Source organism: Homarus americanus, unplaced genomic scaffold (assembly GCF_018991925.1).
Source record: "Homarus americanus isolate GMGI-L3 unplaced genomic scaffold, GMGI_Hamer_2.0 scaffold9625, whole genome shotgun sequence".
Lineage (NCBI taxonomy): Eukaryota > Metazoa > Arthropoda > Malacostraca > Decapoda > Nephropidae > Homarus > Homarus americanus.
This window is the reverse complement of record NW_024752134.1, coordinates 1-21,619: the sequence shown is the minus strand read 5'-3', so window position 1 is coordinate 21,619 and position 21,619 is coordinate 1. Positions and strand designations below refer to the sequence as shown.

The window sequence follows — 21,619 nt, the reverse complement described above, 5'->3', positions numbered from 1 at the left end:
CAACAACACCAGAAAGGGTGTGAGTAATAAGAGTAAAATATCTGAGTAACTTGCAGAGGAGTAAAATTAAGAAAAAATAAGTAAATAAGAAATACTGAGTTTGGTGGCGCCCCCAGAGGTCATTAGGGGAATGTCGCCCCAAGGCTCTTCTGGGAAGGATGCCCCAGGGTCTCCTCAGGGTCAGCGGTACACTCCCCAGGGGATCTTTCAGAAAGTGGGGCCCCCTAAGGGCCAGCTAGACCCCATAAAGCCCCAGGGTAAGTAGCCAAGAGAACATTGCTTTTAACGTCGTGGTGTCGCATTACATACGTCCACTCAACTTACTTAGCTGTGATTGCGGATTAAATATAAATCCAAATAACAGCCAATAGAGAATAGGCAGTCGTCAGCACAACACCCCAACTCTATGTTTTCCTGTTGATATTTATTCTCCTTACATTGTTGATGGTGTGATGATACTGGATATGCTATGGGCGGTGTTTCTATTCATATCTCCCAGTTCTAAATAAAAACAACTGCCCACCACGTCAATCCAGTGATATAGCCCCTGGGGCCCATTTGCTCACCAGGTGTGTCGCCCTGCGCTTAGGCTGTCGGTGCCCCGAGGGCCTTGCCATGGGTGGCGGCGCACCCAGGGCCCTGCCATGGGTGGTGGCGGCACCCAGGGGCTTTACCAAGTGCGGTGGCGCCCACAGGGTCTCCTACACTGTGCCCCAGGACACCTCAGTCTGCTCAGGGGCCCGGCCAGGTAACGTCACCCCCAGGGCCCGCCAAGGGTAACGTCGCCCAAGCGGGCCCTTCTTAGGGAAGGATGCCCCAGGAACTCTCCTCAGGGTCAGCGGCCCCAGGGATCTTCCAGAGCAGGGGCCCCAAGGGCCGGCTAGACCCTAAGGCCCCAGAGGAGCCCTGCAGAGAGAACTCAGCCCGGTGTGGTGTCGTATATTACATACGTCCAGCAATCCCTTACTTAACTGTGATTGGTGACTAAAATGTAAATCCAAATAACAGCCAATAGGAGAACAGAGCAGACAGTCAGCACAACACCCAGCTTATGTTTTCCCTGTTGGATATTTATTCTCCTTTACATTGTTGATGGTGTGATGATACTGATATGCGATGGGTGGTGTTTTTATTCATATCTCCCAGTGTTCTAAATGTGCAAAAAACAACTGCCCCCACGGCCAATCCAGTGATAGTGCCCCTGAGGCCCTACTATTTGCCCACCAGGTGCGTCGCCCCTTAGGGGCCCTCCCGGTTCTGTCTGCGCCCTGAGGGGACCTGCCATGGGTGGCACCCAGCCCCTGCCATGGGTGGTGGCGCACCAGGGGCTACTTCAGGTGCGGTGGCACCACAGGGTCTCTCCCAGGGGCACCGGTGCCCCAGGACACCTCTGTGTGGCCCCCTCAGGGGCCCGCCAAGGGGGAACGTCACCCCCAGGGGCCCACGCCTGCGTAACGTCGCCTTAGGGCCCACCAAGGGGTAACGTCACCCCCAGGGCCCGCCAAGGGTAACGTCGCCCCAAGGGCCCTTCTAGGAAGCGGATGCCCCCAGGAACTCTCCCTCAGGGTTCAGGCACTGGGATCTTCCAGAGTGCTTGGCCCCCAAGGGCCGGTTAGACCAAGCCCAGAGGAGCCCCAGCGAGAGAACTGTAGCTCCGGTCGCTGAAGTCTTACATACGTCTGCGCAATCCCTTACTTAACTGTGATTGGTGGACCAAAATGTAAATCCAAACAATCGCCAGGAGAACAGAGCACACAGTCAGCACAACACCCCAGCTTATGTTTTCCTGTTGGATATTTATTCTCCTTACATTGTTGACGTGTGATGATACGGATATGCGATGGGTGTTTTTATTCATATCTCCCAGTGTTCTATATGTGCAAAAACAACTGCCCCCACACGCCAATCCAGTGATAGTGTCCCCTGAGGCCCACTATTTGCCCTACCAGGTGCGTCACCCAGGGGTTTCTCCCAGGCTGTCGGTGCCCTGAGGGCCTTTGCCATGTGGCGGCGCACCCAGGGGCCCTGCCAGGGTGGTGGCGCACCCAGGGCTTTACCAGGTGCCGCGGCGCCCAGAGGGTCTCTCCTAGGGGCACTGGTGCCCCCAGGACACCTCTCAGGTGGTGGCGCCCCAGGCGCCCGCGAAGAACGTCACCCCAGGGGCCCGCCAAGGTAACGTCTCACCCAGGGCCCGCCAGGGCAACGCCCCCAGGGCCCGCCAGGTAACCGTCGCCCCAGGGCCCTTCAGGGGCGATGCCCCCAGAACTCTCCTCAGGGTCAGCAGACCCCAGGATCTTCCAGAAGGGGCCCCAAGGGCCGGCAGGACCCCTGAGGGCCCTCCCAAGGAGCCCCCTGCCGAGAGAAACCGTAGCTCCGGGTCGTGCGGTCGCATGATATTACATACGTCCAGCAATCCTCACTTAACTGTGATTGGTGGACTAAAATGTAAATCCAAATAACAGCCAATAGAGAACAGAGCCGACAGTCAACACAACACCCAGCTTATGCTTTTCCTGTTGGATATTTATTCTCCTTTACATTGTTGATGGTGTGATGATACTGATATGCGATGGGTGTGTTTTTATTCATATCTCCCAGTGTTCTCAAAAGTAAAAAACAACCGCCCCACGGGCTAGAAGATAGTGCCCCTGAGGCCCCATTTGCACCAGGTGCGTCACCTTCGGGCCTCCTGTGGCTGTCGGTGCCCCGAGGCCTTGCCATGTGACGGCGCACCCATGGGCCTCCTGCTACGGGGTGGTGGCGCACCCAGGGGCTTTACCAGGTGCGGTGCCCACAGGGTCTCTCCCTAGAGCACGGTGCCCAGGCCACCTCAGGTATGGTGGCGCCTCAAGGGCCCGCCAAGGAGGAACGTCACCCCCAGGCCCGGTAAGGGGTAACGTCGTCCCCAGGGCCCGGCAGTAACGTCGCCCCCAGGGCCCGCCAAGGGTAACGTCGCCGCAGCCCTTTCTAGGGAAGCGATGCCCCCAGGAACTCCTCAGGGTCAGCAGCCTCAGGGATCTTCTAGAAGCAGGGGCCCCAAGGGCCGGCTAGGACCCAAGGGCCTCCCAGAGAACCCCCTGCCGAGAGAACTGTAGCCCGGGTCGTGGTGTCGTACATATTACATACGCCCAGCAATCCCTTACTTAACTGTGATTGTGGACTAAAATGTAAATCCAAATAACAGCCAATAGGAGAACAGAGCAGACAGTCAGCACAACACCAGCTTATGTTTTCCTGTTGATATTTATTCTCCTTTTACATTGTTGATGGTGTGATGATACTGATATGCGATGGGTGGTGTTTTATTCATATCCCCAGTTCTAAATGTGCAAAAACAACTGCCCCCACGGCCAATCCAGTGATAGTGCCCCTGAGGCCCTACTATTTGACCAGGTGCGTCGCCCTTAGGGCTCTCCTGCGCCGGTGCCCCGCAGGGGCCTTGCCATGGGTGGTGGCGCACCCAGGGGCTTTACCAGGTGCGGTGGCGCCCCACAGGGTTCCTCCTAGGGGCACCGGTGCCCCCAGGACACCTCTCAGGTGTGGTGGCGGCCTCAGGGGCCCGCCAAGGGGGAACGTCACCCCAGGCCCGCCAAGGCACGTCACCCCCAGGCCCACCAAGGGTAACGTCGCCCCCAGGCCCGCCAGGCAACGTCGCCCCAAGGGGCCCTTCAGGAAGCGATGCCCCACGAACTCTCCTCAGGGTCACGGTGCCCCATGGGATCTTCCAGCAATGGGGCCCCAAGGGCCGGCTAGACCCCTAAGGCTCCCAGGCCCTCCCAGAGGAGCCCCCAGCCAAGAGAACTATAGCTTTGCGTCGTGGTGTCGTGCATATTACATACGTCCACCAATCCTCACTTAGCTGTGATTGGTGATTAAAATATAAATCCAAATAACAGCCAATAGGAGAATAGGGCAGACAGTCAGCACAACACCCCAACTTATGTTTTCCTGTTGGATATTTATTCTCCTTACATTGTTGATGGTGTGATGATACTGGATATGCGATGGGTGGTGTTTTATTCATATCTCCCAGTGTTCTAAATGTGCAAAAAACAACTGCCCCACGGCCAATCCAGTGATAGTGCCCCTGAGGCCCTACTATTTGCCCCACCAGGTGCGTCGCCCTTAGGGGCTCTCCCGGTTCTGTCGGTGCCCCCGAGGGGACTCTGCCATGGGTGGCGGCGCACCCAGGGGCCCCGCTGCCGGGTGGTGGCGCACCCCTGGGGCTTTACCAGGTGCGGTGGCGCCTGCAGGGTCTCTCCTAGGGGCACCGGTGCCCCAGGACACCCTCTCAGGTGTGGTGGCGGCCCTCAGGGGCCCGCCAAGGGGGAACGTCACCCCCAGGGGCCCGCTAAGGGGTAACGTCACCCCCAGGGGCCCACCAGGTAACGTCGACCCCAGGGCCCGCCAGGGGTAACGTCGCCCCAAGGCCCTTCTTAGGGAAGCTGATGCCCCCAGGAACTTCCCTCAGGGTTCAGCTGCCCCAGGGATCTTCCAGAAGCAGTTGGGCCCCAAGGGCCGGTTAGACCCTAAGGGGCCCTCCCAGAGGAGCCCCCAGCCGAGAGAACTGTAGCCCGGGTCGAGACATATTACATACGTCCAGCAACCCTTACTTAACTGTGATTGGTGGACTAAAATGTAAATCCAAATAACAGCCAATAGGAGAACAGAGCAGACAGTCAGCACAACACCCCAGCTTATGTTTTCCTGTTGGATATTTATTCTCCTTTACATTGTTGATGGTGTGATGATACTGGATATGCTATGGGCGGTGTTTTTATTCATATCTCCCAGTGTTCTATATGTGCAAAACAACTGCCCCCACACGTCAATCCAGTGATAGTGTCCCCTGAGGCCCTACTATTTGCCCTACCAGGTGCGTCACCCTTAGGGGCTCTCCCCAGGGCTGTCGGTGCCCTGAGGGGCCTTGCCATGTGTGGCGGCGCACCCAGGGGCCCTGCCATGGGTGGTGGCGACCCAGGGGCTTTACCAGGTGCCGGGGCGCCCAGAGGGTCTCTCCTAGGGGCACCGGTGCCCCCAGGACACCTCTCAGGTGTGGTGGCGCCCTCAGGGGCCCGCCAAGGAAGAACGTCACCCCCAGGGGCCCGCCAAGGGGTAACGTCGCCCCCAGGGGCCCGCCAAGGGGTAACGTCGCCCCCAGGGGCCCGCCAAGGGGTAACGTCGCCCCAAGGGGCCCTTCTTAGGGGAAGCGATGCCCCCAGGAACTCTCCTCAGGGTCAGCGGTGCCCCCAGGGGATCTTCCAGAAGCAGTGGGGCCCCAAGGGCCGGCTAGACCCTAAGGGGCCCTCCCAGAGGAGCCCCCTGCAGAGAGAACTGTAGCTCCGGGTCGTGGTGTCGTACATATTACATACGTCCAGCAATCCCTTACTTAACTGTGATTGGTGGACTAAAATGTAAATCCAAATAACAGCCAATAGGAGAACAGAGCAGACAGTCAGCACAACACCCCAGCTTATGTTTTCCTGTTGGATATTTATTCTCCTTTACATTGTTGATGGTGTGATGATACTGGATATGCGATGGGTGGTGTTTTTATTCATATCTCCCAGTGTTCTAAATGTGCAAAAAAACAACTGCCCCCCACGGCCAATCCAGTGATAGTGCCCCCTGAGGCCCTACTATTTGCCCTACCAGGTGCGTCGCCCTTAGGGGCTCTCCCGGTTCTGTCGGTGCCCCGAGGGGCCTTGCCATGGGTGGCGGCGCACCCAGGGGCCCTGCCATGGGTGGTGGCGCACCCAGGGGCTTTACCAGGTGCGGTGGCGCCCACAGGGTCTCTCCTAGGGGCACCGGTGCCCCCAGGACACCTCTCAGGTGTGGTGGCGCCCTCAGGGGCCCGCCAAGGGGGAACGTCACCCCCAGGGGCCCGCCAAGGGGTAACGTCGCCCCCAGGGGCCCACCAAGGGGTAACGTCGCCCCCAGGGGCCCGCCAAGGGGTAACGTCGCCCCAAGGGGCTCTTCTTAGGGGAAGCGATGCCCCCAGGAACTCTCCTCAGGGTTCAGCGGTGCCCCCAGGGGATCTTCCAGAAGCAGTGGGGCCCCAAGGGCCGGTTAGACCCTAAGGGGCCCTCCCAGAGGAGCCCCCTGCCGAGAGAACTGTAGCTCCGGGTCGTGGTGTTGTACATATTACATACGTCCAGCAATCCCTTACTTAACTGTTATTGGTGGACTAAAATGTAAATCCAAATAACAGCCAATAGGAGAACAGAGCAGACAGTCAGCACAACACCCCAGCTTATGTTTTCCTGTTGGATATTTATTCTCCTTTACATTGTTGATGGTGTGATGATACTGGATATGCGATGGGTGGTGTTTTTATTCATATCTCCCAGTGTTCTAAATGTGCAAAAAAACAACTGCCCCCACGGCCAATCCAGTGATAGTGCCCCCTGAGGCCCTACTATTTGCCCTACCAGGTGCGTCGCCCTTAGGGGCTCTCCCGGGGCTGCCGGTGCCCCGAGGGGCCTTGCCATGGGTGGCGGCGCACCCAGGCTTTACCAGGTGCGGTGGCGTCACAGGGTCTCCTAGGGCACCGGTGCCCCCAGGACACCTCTCAGGTGTGGTGGCGGCCCTCAGGGCCTGCCAAGGGGAACGTCACCTAGCTCCGCCAAGGCAAATGTCAGATCTCCCCAGGGGCCCACCAAGGGGAAACGTCGCCCCCAGGAGCCTGTCAAGGGGTAACGTCGCCCTAAGGGGCTCTTCTATAGAAGCGATGCCACCACGGGCTCTCCTCAGGGTCAGCGGTGCCCCCAGGGGATCTTTGAGAAGCAGTGGCGCCCCAAGAGGCAGCTGGACCCTCAGGAGCCCTCTCAGGGGCCCTACCAGAGGAGCCTCCTACCAAGAGACCTATAGCTTTCGGTCGTGGTGTCTTACATATTACATACGTCCACCAATCCCTTACTTAACTGTGATTGGTGGACTAAAATATAAATCCAAATAACAGCCAATAGGAGAATAGGGCAGTCAGTCAGCACAACACCCCAACTTATGTTTTCCTGTTGGATATTTATTCTCCTTTACATTGTTGATGGTGTGATGATACTGGATATGCTATGGGCGGTGTTTTTATTCATATCTCCCAGTGTTCTAAATGTGCAAAAACAACTGCCCCCACACGTCAATCCAGTGATAGTGTCCCCTGAGGCCCTACTATTTGCCCTACCAGGTGCGTCACCCTTAGGGGCTCTCCCAGGGCTGTCGGTGCCCCGAGGGGCCTTGCCATGGGTGGCGGCGCACCCAGGGGCCCTGCCATGGGTGGTGGCGCACCCAGGGGCTTTACCAGGTGCCGTGGCGCCCAGAGGGTCTCTCCTAGGGGCACCGGTGCCCCCAGGACACCTCTCAGGTGTGGTGGCGCCCTCAGGGGCCCGCCAAGGAAGAATGTCACCCCCAGGGGCCCGCCAAGGGGTAACGTCGCCCCCAGGGGCCCGCCAGGGGGTAACGTCGCCCCCAGGGGCCCGCCAAGGGGTAACGTCGCCCCAAGGGCCCACCAAGGGTAACGTCACCCCAGGCCCGACAAGGTAACGTCGCCCCCAGGGGCCCAACAGGGGTAACGTCACCCCTAGGGCCCGCCAAGGATGTAACGTCGCCCCCAGGGGCCCAACAAGGGTAACGTCACCCCCAGGGCCCGCCAGGGTAACGTCATTCCCCAGGGGCCCACCAAGGGGTAACGTCGATTCCCCAGAGGCCCGCCAAGGTAATCGTCGCCCCAAGGCCCTTCTTAGGGAAGGATGCCCCCAGGAACTCTCCTCAGGGTCAGCGTCACCCCAGGATCTTCTAGAAGCAGTGGGGCCCCAAGGGCCGGCTAGGACCCTAACCCCAGAGGAGCCCCTGCGAGAGAACTGTAACCGGGTCGTGGTGTCGTACATATTACATACGCCCAGCAATCCCTTACTTAACTGTGATTGGTGACAAAAAATGTAAACCAATAACAGCCAATAGGAGAACAGAGCAGACAGTCAGCACAACACCCCAGCTTATGTTTTCCTGTTGGATATTTATTCTCCTTTACATTGTTCATGGTGTGATGATACTCGATATGCGATGGGTGGTGTTTTATTCATATCTCCCAGTGTTCTAAATGTGCAAAAAAACAACTGCCCCCACGGCCAATCCAGTGATAGTGCCCCCTGAGGCCCTACTATTTGCCCTACCAGGTGCGTCGCCTTAGGGGCCTCCCGGGCTGTCGGTGCCCGAGGGCTCAAGCATGGGTGGCGACGCAAATCCAGGGGCCCTGGCCATGGGTGGTGGTGCACCCAGGCTTTACCAGGTGCGGTGGCGCCTACAGGGTGCTCTCCTAGGGGCACAGGTGCCCCCAGGACACCTCTCAGGTGTGGTGGCGTATTCCCCAGGGGCCCGCCAAGGAGGAACGTCACCCCCAGGGGCCCGCCAGTGGGGAACCGTTGCCCCCAGGGGCCCGCCAAGGGGTAACGTCGACACCCCCAGGGCCCGCCACAGGGTAACGTCGCCCCAAGGGGCCCTTCTAGGGAAGTGCTGATGCCCCAGGAACTCCTCCTCAGGGTCAGCGGTGTACCCCCAGGGATCTTCCTTCCAGAAGCAGTGGGGCCCCCGGCAATGGCTAGACCCCAAGGACCCTCCCAGAGGAGCCCCCGCCGAGAGAACTGTAGCTCCGGGTCGTGGTGTCGCATACACAAGGGCGTCCAGCAATCCCTTACTTAACCGTGATTGGTGGACTAAAATGTAAATCCGGGGACAATGTTTCAATAGGAGAACAGAGACAGTCAGCACAACACCCCAGCTTATGTTTTCCTGTTGGATATTTATTCTCCTTTACATTGTTGATGGTGTGATGATACTGATATGCGAGGTGGTGTTTTATCTGCTATCTCCCAGTGTTCTAAATGTGCAAAAACAACTGCCCCCACGGCCAATCCAGTGATAGTGCCCCTGAGGCCCTACTATTTGCCCTACCAGGTGCGTCGCCCTTAGGGGCCTCCCGGGCTGTCGGTGCCCCCCGAGGGCCTTGCCATGGTGCATGGCGCACCCAGGAGCCCTGCCATGGGTGGTGGTGCACCCAGGGGCTTTACCAGGCGCGTGTGCACCCACAGGGTCTCTTCTGGGGCACCGGTGCCCCAGGGGACCCCCTCAGGTGTGGTGGCACTCCAGGCCTGCCACATGAGGAACGTCGCCCCCAGGGGCCCGCCAAGGGGACCGTCATTCCCAGGCCCGCCGCCAAGGGGTAACGTCGCCCAAGGGGCCCTTCTTAGGGGAACTGATACCCCCAGGCTCTCTCCTCAGGGTCAGCGGTGGTGCCCCCAGGGATCTTCCAGAAGCAGTGGGGCCCAAAGGGCCGGCTAGACCCTAAGGACCCCTCCTGAGGAGCCCCTGCCGAGAGAACTGTAGCTCCGGATCGTGGTGTCGTACATATTACATAATGCCCAGCAATCCCTTACTTAACTGTGATTGGTGGACTAAAATGTAAATCCAAATAACAGCCAATAGAGAACAGCATGTCAGCACAACACCCCAGCTTATGTTTTCCTGTTGGATATTTATTCTCCTTTTACATTGTTGATGCAGGTGATGATACTGATATGCGATGGGTGGTGCTTTTTATTCATATCTCCCAGTGTTCTAAATGTGCAAAAAAACAACTGCCCCCACGGCCAATCCAGTGATAGTGCCCCCTGTGGCCCTGCTATTTGCCCTACTTCAGGTGCGTCGCCCTTAGGGGCCTTCCCGGGGCTGTCGGTGCCCCGAGGGGCCTTGCCATGGGTGGCGGCGCACCCAGGAGCCCCTGCCATAGGTGGTGGTGCACCAGGGCTTTACCAGGTGCGGTGGCACCCACAGGGTCTCTCCTGGGGCACCGGCAGGCCCTCAGGAACCTCTCAGGTGTGGTGGCGCCGGCCCGCCCAAGGAGGAACGTCACCCCCAGGGGCCCGCCAGGGGACCGTCGCACCAGGGGCCCGCCAGGTTAACGTCGCCCCAAGGGGCTCTTCTTCTTAGGGAAGGACGCCCCAGGGCTCTCCCTCAGAGTCAGCGGTGCCACCCCCAGGGGATCTTCCAGAAGCAGTGGGCCTCCAAGGGCCGGCGAAATCTCATGTTTCCCAGGGCCCTCCCAGAGGAGCCCCTGGCAGCCAAGAGAACTATAGCTTTGCGTCGTGGTAAGTCGTGCATATTACATACGTCCACCAATAATCATTTACTTAGCTGTGATTGGTGGATTAAAATATAAATCCAAATAACAGCCAATAGGGAGAATAGGGCAGACAGTCAGCACAACACCCCAGCTTATGTTTTCCTGTTGATATTTATTCTCCTTTACATTGTTGATGGTGTGATAATACTGATATATGCTATGGGCGGTGTTTTTATTCATATCTCCCATTGTTCTAAATAAAAAGTTCAACGCCCCCACACGTCAATCATCCAGTGATAGTGTCCCCTGGGCCCTCCTATTTGCTCCTACTGCGGGTGTCGCCTTAGGGGCTATCCCGTGGGTGTCGGTGCCCCCATGGGACCTCTCAGGTAAAAGCACACCCCAGGGGCCCACCAAGGGAAACGTCGCCCCCAGGAGCCTGTCAAGGGTAAATGCCCGCCCCAAGGGGCTCTTCTATAGAAGCGATGCCCCCATTTCAAGCTCCCTCCTCAGGTCGTGGTGCCCCCAGGAGATCTTCTCCAGAAGCAGTGAGCCCCCAAGAGGCAGTTGGACCCTCAGGAGCCCTCCCCAGGGCCCTACCAGAGGAGCCTCCTACCAAGAGACCTATAGCTTCGGTCGTGGTGTCCTATTATAGTTACATACGTCCACCAATCACTTACTTAACTGTGATTGGTGGACTAAAATGTAAATCCAAATAACAGCCAATAGAGAACAGAGCAGACAGTCAGCACAACACCCCAGCTTATGTTTCCTTTTCCTGTTGGATGAGTTCCCTCCTTTACATTGTTGATGGTGTGATGATACTGATATGCGATGGGTGGTGTTTTTATTCATATCTCCCAGTTCTAAAATGCAAAAAACAACGTCTCACGGCCAATCCAGTGATAGTGCCCCCTGAGGCCCTACTATTTGCTCCCACAGGTGTCGCCCTTAGGGGCCTCCTGGCCAATGGTGCACCCGAGGCCTCGCCATGGGTGGCGGCGCACCCAGCGGCCCTGCCATGGGTGGTGGCGCACCCAGGGGCTTTACCAGGTGCGGTGTATGCCCACAGGGTCTCTCCTAGGGGCACCGGTGCCCCCAGGACACCTCCTCAGGTGGTGGCGCCCCTCAGGCCCGCAAAGGAAGAACGTCACCCCAGGGCCCGCCAAGGCAACGTCAGATACCCCCAGGGCCCACCACAAGGCAACGTCGGTTCCCCAGGCCCGCCAAGGGGTAACGTCGCCCCAAGGCCCCTTCTTAGGGAAGCGATGCCCCCAGGAACTCTCCCTCAGGGTCAGCGGTACCCCCAGGGGATCTTCTAGAAGCAGTGGGGCCCCAAGGGCCGGTTAGACCCTAAGGGCCCTCCCAGAGGAGCCCCCGCGGAGAGAACTGTAACTCCGGTCGTGGTGTCAGACATATTACATAACACGCCCAGCAATCCCTTACTTAACTGTGATTGGTGGACTAAAATGTAAATCCAAATACAGCCAATAGAGAACAGAGCAGACAGTCAGCACAACACCCCAGCTTATGTTTTCCTGTTGATATTTATTCTCCTTTTACATTGTTGATGGTGTGATGATACTGATATGCGATGGGTGGTGTTTTTATTCATATCTCCCAGTGTTCTAAATGTGCAAAAACAACTGCCCCACGGCCAATCCAGTGATAGTGCCCCCTGAGGCCCTACTATTTGCCCTACCAGGTGCGTCGCCCTTAGGGGCTCTCCCCGGGCTGTCGGTGCCCCGAGGGGCCTGCAAGGCTATGGGTGGCGGCGCACTCCAGGAGCCCTGCCATGGGTGGTGGTAGTGGGTGCACCCAGGGGTTTTACTCAGGTGCGGTGGCACCCACAGGGTCTCCTTGGGGCACCGGTACATTCCCCAGGACCTCTCAGGTGTGGTGGCACACACCCCAGGGCCCGCCAAGGAGGAACGTCACCCCAGGCCCGCCAAGGGGGACCGTCAGTTCCCCCAGCCCGCTAAGGTAACGTCGCCCCAAGGGGCCCTTCTTAGGGAACTGATGATTCCCCAGGGCTCTCCCTCAGGGTCAGCGGTGCCCCCAGGGGATCTTCCAGAAGCAGTGGGGCCCCAAGGGCCGGCTAGACCCTAAGGACCCTCCCAGAGGAGCCCCCTGCCGAGAGAACTGTAGCTCCGATCGTGGTGTCGTACATATTACATGCTACGTCCAGCAATCCCTTACTTAACTGTGATTGGTGGACTAAAAATGTAAATCCAAATAACAGCCAATAGGAGAACAGAGCAGACAGTCAGCACACCCCAGCTTATGTTTCTTCCTGTTGGATATTTATTCTCCTTACATTGTTGATGGTGTGATGATACTGGATATGCGATAAGTGGTGTTTTTATTCATGTCTCCCAGTGTTCTAAATGTGCAAAAACAACTGCCCCACGCCAATCCAGTGATAAAGTGCCCCCTGTGCCCTACTATTTGCCCTACCACAGGTGCGTCGCCCTTAGGGGCTCTCCACAGGTCGGTGCCCCGAGGCCTTGCCATGGGTGGCGCACACCCAGGAGCCCCTGCCATAGGTGGTGGTGCACCTAGGCTTTACCAGGTGTGCGTGCACCCATAGGGCCCTCTTCCCTTGGGGCACCGGTGCCCCTAGGAACCTCTCAGTGGTGGCGCCGGCCTCGTGCCAGGAGGAACGTCACCCCCAGGGGCCTCGCCAAGGGGACCGTCGCAACCAGGGGCCCGCCAGTGGTTAACGTCGCCCCCAAGGGGCTCTTCTTAGGGGAAGCGATACCCCCAGGGGCTCTCCTCAGGGTCAGCGGTGCCTCTAGGGATCTTCCAGAAGCAGTGGGGCCCAAGGGCCGGCTAGACCCCTAAGGGCCTCCCAGGGGCTCCTCCCAGAGGAGCCCTCCCCCAGCCAAGCAGAACTATAGCTTTGCGTCGCGGTGTCGTGTGCTATTACATACGTCCACCAATCATTTACTTAGCTGTGATTGGTGGATTAAAATATAAATCCAAATAACAGCCAATAGGAGAATAGGGCAGACAGTCAGCACAACACCCCAGCTTATGTTTTCCTGTTGGATATTATTTATTCTCCTTTACATTGTTGATGGTGTGATAATATTGATATGCTATGTGGCGGTGTTTTTATTCATATACCCTCCCATTGTTCTAAGTAAATGTGCAAAAACAACTGCCCCCACACGTCAATCCAGTGATAAGTGTCCCCTGGGGCCCTCCTATTTGCCCTACCAGGTGCGTCGCCCTTAGGGGCTATCCCGTGGGTGTCGGTGCCCCATGGACCCTCTCAGGTGTGTGTTAGCGGCCCCCAGGGGCCCAACAAATTCAAGGGAAACGTCGCCCCAGGAGCCTGTCAAGGGTAACGTCGCCCCAAGGGCTCTTCTATAGGCGATGTTCCCCACGCGGCTCTCCTCAGGGTCAGCGGTGCCCCCAGGAGATCTTCCAGGAAGCAGTGGCCCAAGAGGCAGCTGGACCCTCAGGAGCCCCTCTCAGGGGCCCTGCACCAGAGGAGCCTTACCAAGAGAGACCTATATAGCTGGTCGGTGTCCTACATATTATACGCCCACCAATCACTTACTTAACTGTGATTGGTGGACTAAAATGTAACCAAAATGACATCCAATAGGAGAACAGGGCAGTCAGTCAGCACACAACACCCCCAGCTATGTTTTCCCGTTGGATATTTATTCTCCTTTACATTGTTGATGGTGTGATGATACTGATATGCGATGGGTGGTATTTTTATTCAAATCTCCCAGTGTTCTAAATGCAAAAAACTGCCCCCACGGCCAAGAAGGATAGTGCCCTGAGGCCCTACTATTTGCCCTACCAGGTGCGTCGCCCAGGGCTCTCCCGGGGCTGTCGCGGTGCACCCGAGGGGCCTCGCCATGGCGGCGGCGCACCCAGCGGCCCCGCTGGGTGGTGGCGCACCCAGGGGCTTTTACCAGGTGCGGTGGCGATCTACAGGGTCTCTCCTAGGGGCACCGGTGCCCCCAGGACACCTCTCAGGTGTGGTGGCGCCCTCAGGGGCCCGGGTAAAGGAAGAACGTCACCCCAGGCCCGCCAAGGGGTAACGTCGATTCCCCAGGGGCCCACCACAAGGGTAACGTCACCCCAGGGGCCCGCTGGGGTAACGTCGCCCCCAGGCCCTTCTAGGGAAGCGATGCCCCCAGGAACTCTCCCTCAGGGACAGCGGTACTCTTAGGATCTTCTTCCAGAAGCAGTGGGCCCCCAAGGGCCGGCTAGACCCTAAGGCCTCCCAGAGGAGCCCCCTGCCGAGAGAACTGTCGCCCGGTCGTGGTGTCGCATATATTACATACGCCCAGCAATCCCTTACTTAACTGTGATTGGTGGACTAAAATGTAAATCCAAATAACAGCCAATAGGAGAACAGAGCAGACAGTCAAAGCACAACACCCCAGCTTATGTTTTCCTGTTGGATATTTATTCTCCTTTTACATTGTTGATGGTGATGATACTGGATATGCGATGGGTGGTGTTTTTTATTCATATCTCCCAGTGTTCTAAATGTGCAGTAAAAACAACTGCCCCCACGGCCAATCTTACAGTGATAAGCCCCCTGAGGCCCCTACTATTTGCCCTACCAGGTGCGTCGCCCTTAGGGGCTCCTCCCGGGACTGTCGGTGCCCCGAGGGCCTGCCATGGTGGCGGCACCCAGGAGCCCCTGCCATGGGTGGTGGTGCAACCAGGGCTTTCCAGGTGCTGTGGCACCCACAGGTCTCCTGGGGCACCGGTGAAGATTCCAGGGGACCTCTCAGGTGGTGGCACACCCCCAGGGGCCCGCCAAGGAGGAACGCGTCAAGATTCCCAGGCCTGCTAAGATGTAACGTCGCCCCAAGGGGCTCTCCTTTTCTTAGAGTAGCGCGATGCCCCAGGGGCTCTCCCTGGGTCACGGTACCCCCAGGGATCTCCAGGCAGTGGGGCCCCCAAGGGGGCCGGCTAGACCCTTAGCTTCCCTCCCAGGCCCTCCCAGGGAGCCCCAGCCAAGAGAACTATAAGCTTTATGTCGTGGTGTCGTGCATATTACATAATGTCCACCAATCCCTTTACTTAGCTGTGATTGGTGGATTAAAAATATAAATCCAAATAACAGCCAATAGGAGAATAGGGCAGTCGTCAGCACAAACACCCCAACTTATGTTTTCCCTGTTGATATTTATTCTCCTTACATTGTTGATGGTGTGATGATACTGATATGCTATGGGCGGTGCTTTCTTTATTCATATCTCCCATTGTTCTTAAAATGTGCAAGTAAAAAACAACTGCCCCTCACACGCCAATCCAGTGATAGTGTCCCCTGGCGCCCTCCTATTTGCCCTACCAGGTGCGTCGCCCTTAGGGGCTATCCCGTGGGTGTCGGTGCCCCATGGGACCTCTCAGGTGTTAGCACCCCAGGCCCAACACTCAAGGGAAACGTCGCCCCCAGGAGCCTGTCAAGGGGTAACGTCGCCCTAAGGGGCTCTTCTATAGAAGTGATGCCCCCATTTGGGCTCTCCTCAGGGTCAGTGCCCCAGGGATCTTCCAGAAGCAGTGGCGCCCCCAAGAGGCAGCTGGACCCTCAGGAGCCCTCAGGGGGCCCCTACCAGAGGAGCCTCCTACCAAGAGACCTATAGCTTCGGTCGTGGTGTGTCCTATTATATATATATTACGTCCACCAATCACTTACTTAACTGTGATTGGTGGACTAAAATGTAAATCCAAATAACAGCCAATAGAGAACAGAGTTGAGACAGTCAGCACAACACCCCCAGCTTATGTTTTCCTGTTGATATTTATTCTCCTTACATTGTTGATGTAGGATGATATTTCGATATGCGGGCCGGGTGGTGTTTTTATTCATATCTCCCAGTGTTCTAAAATGTGCAAAAACAACTGCCCCCACGTCCAATCCAGTGATAGTGCCCCTGAGGTCTCTACTATTTGCCTTACCAGGTGCGTCGCCTTAGGGGCTCTCCTGGGCTGTCGGTGCCCCGGAGGGGGCCTTGCGGCCATAGGTGGCGGCGCACCCAGGAGCTCCTGCCGGGTGGTGCACCCAGGGGCTTTGCATCAGGTGCGTGGCACCCACAGGGTCTCCTTGGGGCACCGGTGCCCCCAGGGACCTCTCAGGTGTGGTGGCACACCTAGGCCCGCTGGCGAGGAACGTCACCCCCAGGCCCGCCAAGGGGACCGTCGCCCTGTGGCCCGCTGGGTAACGTCGCCCCAAGGGGCTCTTCTTAGGGGAAGCCATGCCCCCAGGGGCTCTCCTCAGGGTCATGGTGCCCCCAGGGGGATCTTCCAGAAGCAGTGGGCCCCAGGGGTGGCTAGACCCTTAGGGGTTCTCCCAGCAGGGGCCTCCCAGGGGAGCCCCCAGCCAAGAGAACTATAGCTTTGGTGTCGTGGTGTCGTGCATATTACATACGTCCACCTCATCCCTTACTTAGCTGTGATTGGTGGATTAAAATATAAATCCAAATAACAGCCAATAGGAGAATAGGGCAGTCAGTCAGCACAACACCCCAACTTGTTATGTTTTCCTGTTGGAGGCCTATTCTCCTTTACATTGTTGTTGGTGTGATGATACTGATATGCGATGGGCGGTGATTTTATTCATATCTCCCAGTGTTCTAAATGTGCAAAAACAACTGCCCCCACATCGCCAATCCAAAGTGATAGTGTCCCCTGAGGCCCTACTATTTGCTCCTACCAGGTGCGTCGCCCCAGGGGCTCTCCCAGGGCTGTCGGTGCCCCCTGAGGGGCCTTTAAGCTAAGGGTGGCGGTGCACCCAGGGCCCTGCCATAGGTGTGGCGCACCCAGGGGCTTTACCACAGGTGCTGCGGCGGCCCACAGGGGTTCTCCTAGGGGCACCGGTGCCCCCAGACACCTCTCAGGTGTGGTGGCGCCCCTCAGGGGCCCGCCAGGCGGGGAACGTCGAATTCCCAGGCCCGCCAAGGGTAACGTCGATTCCCAGGGCCCGCCAAGGGGCAACGTCACACCCCAGGGGCCCGCCACAGGGTAACGTCGCCCAAGGGGCCCCTTCTTAGGGCGATGCCCCAGGAACTCTCCTCAGGGTCATGGTACCCCCAGGGGATCTCTTCCAGAAGCAGTGAGGCCCCCAAGGGGCCGGTTAGTGACCCTAAGGGGCCCCTCACAGAGAGCCCTCCCTTGCCGAGAGAACTGTAGCTCCGGTCGTGGTGTGTCAAGATATATTACATACGTCCAGAAAGTAACCCCTTACTTAACTGTGATTGGTGGACTAAAATAAATCCAAATAAATAAGCCAATAGAGAACAGAGCAGACAGTCAGCACAACACCCCAGCTTATGTTTTCCTGTTGATATTTATTCTCCCTACATTGTTGATGGTGTGATGATACTGATAGCGCGATGGGTGGTGTTTTTTATTCATATCTCCCAGTGTTCTAAATGTGCAAAAACAACTGCCCCACGGCCAATCCAGTGATAGTGCGCCCTGAGGCCCTGGTACTATTTGCCCTACCAGGTGCGTCGCCGTTAGGGGCTCTCCCAGGGCTGCCGGTGCCCCGAGGGCCTCGCTGCGGCGCGCACCCAGAGCCCTGCCATGGGTGATGGTGCACCCAGCAGGGGCTTTACCAGGTGCAGTGGCACCCACAGGGTCTCTCCTCCTTGGGGCACCGGTGCCCCAGGGACCTCTCAGGTGTGGTGGCAGATTCCCCAGGGCCCGCCAAGGAGGAACGTCACCCCAGGGCCCGCCATGGGAGACCGTCACTCCCCAGGCCTGCCAAGGAGGAACGCCCACCCCAGGGGCCCGCCAGTGGTAACGTCGCCCCGCGGGGCTCTTCTTAGAGCGATGCCCCCAGGCCTCCTCAGGGCCAGCGGTGCCCCCAGGGATCTTCGAGAAGCAGGGCCCCAAGGGCCAGTTAGACCCCAGCAGCCCCAGGCCTCCCAGAGGAGCCCCTGCCGAGAGAGAACTGTAGCTCTGGGTCGTGGTGTCGTACATATTACATACGTCCACCAATCCCTTACTTTTACTGTTATTGGTGGATTAAAATATAAATCCAAATAACAGCCAAAGGAGAACAAGGCAGTCAGTCAGCACAACACCCCAACTTATGTTTTCCTGTTGGATATTTATTCTCCTTTACTCTGATAAAAAGTTCTTGCTTGCCAGATTCATCCAAGTTTTGGTGATTGCTATAACGTCTACATTCTCCATACATACAACCGCTCTCAGCAAGTCTATTTTATTTCTAATGCCCTTCCTGGTACTGTTTTACCCCGTGTCCTGAGTAACCAATTTTACTTCCCAGACCTGCTTGTTTTTGACCCCACTTACCCCGACCTCTCTCTACTGGCGAAACCCCTTTGAGTATTTCACGCCCACGGATGCAGACAACGTCTTTACCTCCCCGAGACAAGTGTACTCCGTCACGACTGCACAGGTAGTCGTTGCCATTGAATGGTTGCCAGTTATCAGTGAATGCCCAACCCATTGCTTGCACAATGTTTTACCAGTCGGCAATTGCCCTGACAGCCATTTACGACCAACTCCTGTTCTAGGCAAGACACCACATACCATCAGGATCCCTCCCTCATCTCTAACCGTCCTCAGCGCCTCCCTATGCCTCTAGAAAGTTCCTCACCCTAACCTTCCTATGTCGTTACCTCCCTCACTACTGGATTGGTACTCTCCTGACAAAACCCCATCCATCCTCCTCAGCTCCATGCCCTATCCCAGGTAAACACACCCCAGTCCTACATTTCCTATCTCTTGCATAAAAGTTCAATATAAGAACCTCATAGCAGCAACCGCTAGGGCCCTACCAGGTGCAGCAGATCCCCCAGGGATTCTACAAGGTTCTATGAGGTTCTATGAGGTTCCATGGGGTTCTATGGAGTTCCATGGTGTTCTATGGGGTTCTCTGAGGCTGTATGGGGTTCTATGGGGTTCTCTGAGGGTCTATGGGGTTCTATAAGATCTACTGGGTTACGAGGTTCTATGAAGTTCTATGGGGTTCCATGGGGTTCTCCGAGGCTCTATGGGTTCCACAAGGTTCTATGGATTTCTGTGAGGTTCTATGGGGTTCTTTTGAGGTTCTATGGGGTTTCTATGAGGTTTTATTGAGTACTAAGAGGCTTTGTGGGGTTCTATTATGTTTTATAGGGCTCTATGGGGTTTTAATGAGGTTCTAAGGGGTTCTGAGGATCTATGAGGTTCCATGGGTTCTATCAGGTTCAATGAGGGGGGTCCTCGCCATGAACGTTTCATTCCTGAGGACGTTCTTAAGTTGGACTTGTATATCGGAACACATGCTACATGCATGTTTAAAATCCCACTATATCATAGCCTAAGTCCTTATATACATTACTTATTTAAGACAAAAGAAAAAAAATAGAATGACAAAATACAGTAAATGAAAGTAAAAATAATTCATAGGGTCAATAAAATACTGTAAATTTCAAGTTTAACCCCGTTTGTATTGGCAGGCGTTTGTAAGTCTGGGACCTCCTGTACATACAGTGAATCCTAAGATCCGGATTAAAAGCCATAATTTTGAGCAACTTGTAACTGTACTCAAATGTACTACTCGAATGGACTAAAATTTTGATCTCTTGTGCAAACTACAGTGGGTATGCTATAACGAACGGATTCTACTACTAATGTTCCTATAACGAATCGGTTTTACCTATAAAATTGAGAATGCTATAACTAACGCTAACCCACAACGAACGCGATGAATACAGGACTATTTCGTCTGGCATATGAATATTGTTGTACCGCTGCTCACATAAAGAGCGTCAGGCGCCATATTGGTTCATTGTGTAGTCAGTGCACCACTGAACTTGTTGAAATTTCGTCTTTTGATGTGGAAATTCGTGTTATTTTTATAACTATTTTGTTAAACAAGTGTACAATTGTAACAATGAATCGTCAAAAGCGTGAGAGAAAGCTAATAACCCTTGAAACTAAGAAAGAAATTATAAATAACAGACAAAGTGCCTGTAAGACAGTCACCAAAGAGGGCTAGGAAGGATGCACTCTCCTTCCACCTCTTCCATAATTCTCTCCTCCCCCTCCTCCTCTGCCTCCTGTCCTGCATACTAACAACACTAAGGTAAGATAAAGTACAGATTTTTACAATTTCACAGAAATTGTTCAGTGTTAAGTGGTTGTATTTGGGGCCTGGAACGGATTAATCCTATAATGAACTAATGCTATAACGAACGAGGTTTTAGAACCATTAGATTCGCTATAGCATACCCCACTGTGATGTTTCTACTCAAATTAATCACTATCTTGCAAAGATTCCAGTAATTTAAGTTATATTCTGCTAAGTTTAGTCTGTGACATTATATAAGATAAAAACTAAAGCCTAAAACTACCTTCACTGTGGCTGAGGAGGGGGTGAGGTGAGGTGTTAACAGCCAGGCTGGAAGGTTACCAAGTGCGAGTTGTCAGTTAAATGGAGGAATTTATGTTTTCACTTTTCAAATGTCACTGAATTGACTTCACAGAAAATAACTTACATTGCTGGAATTCTTGCAAGATAGTGATTAATTTGAGTAAAAACATCCCAAAGTTTGCAATAGACATAAAATTTTTTAATTAACTTGTACATTTGAATACAAGTTTGCCCTTAGGACAAATTATTTCTTTTACTTTTCACAATATGTATTTAGGACGGTGTGTGCATGTAAATGAGCAAAAATAAATTAAGAAAGTTACGATATCTACTGAAAATAAGAGGTGAAAACAATAACACCTCACAGCTTGGCCCAGTAGCCTGGTGGTTGCTGTGATGAGTCTAACCTGGCTACAATGCCATGATAAATCAGTTAAGCATATTATATCAGTAAACACTAATAATAACAGCAAATCCAGTGAAATATGGCAGGAGGGAGGAGAGAATGCAGATGATACATTAACGAAGCAGTTACATGACTTACTCCCTTTACCCACACCCGTTGCATGCATAATCAAAATAACACGTGATGGAGAAATATGTATCTTGTAGTCTAATTTGAAGACGGTGACAGTGATAAACAAATTATAGAAACCATGCATTTACTTACGATAACTTAACAAGAAAGATTGTATCATTACGAGGTGAATGAAATATTCCCACAACAATTGACAACTGTTTATGATTCACCTCCTCGGGCACCTGTGTCCAGCCGACCGATTGGTCAAACCAGGCTCACGGGCCTAAATGTTCTTGCTCTGTTTTGGAATGCTTCTTAGGCATGCTTCAGAGGCTGCTTAGCCCAAAACCCCTAGTAAAAATAAAGAACATTTAGGCCCATGGGTGCTGGTTGATCAGTCGGTCGCCTAGACAGAAGTGCCAGAGGTGTCTCAGTAGGTGTGAATGTATTGATTAATCTTGATTTAGTGAACTAGTTCACTAAATCAAGTGAAAATAATGGAAAATGCCTCCGCTAAATCGAGAATTTGTTATATTGGATTCCATTAAATCCGATATATACTGTATTTGCACTACTTAAACGGTAATATGGCCTGGCATAATGGCATACATGAAGT

General features: G+C 55.0%; 1 protein-coding gene across 1 annotated transcript; it reads left to right on the top strand.

The window, feature by feature from the left end:
• The first annotated feature begins 1,541 nt into the window (after nt 1-1,541).
• LOC121854965 (collagen alpha-1(I) chain-like) lies at nt 1,542-13,640 on the top strand. The gene is made up of 16 exons (XM_042349785.1): nt 1,542-1,611; nt 1,950-2,172; nt 2,670-2,886; nt 3,409-3,476; nt 4,115-4,235; nt 4,795-5,053; nt 6,435-6,884; nt 7,184-7,422; nt 8,186-8,345; nt 8,535-8,638; nt 9,084-9,214; nt 9,826-10,139; nt 11,057-11,414; nt 11,968-12,211; nt 12,494-12,604; nt 13,521-13,640. Exons 1-16 carry the CDS (start codon nt 1,542-1,544, stop codon nt 13,638-13,640), a joined length of 3,189 nt encoding a protein of 1,062 aa, XP_042205719.1.
• The last annotated feature ends 7,979 nt before the right edge of the window (nt 13,641-21,619 follow it).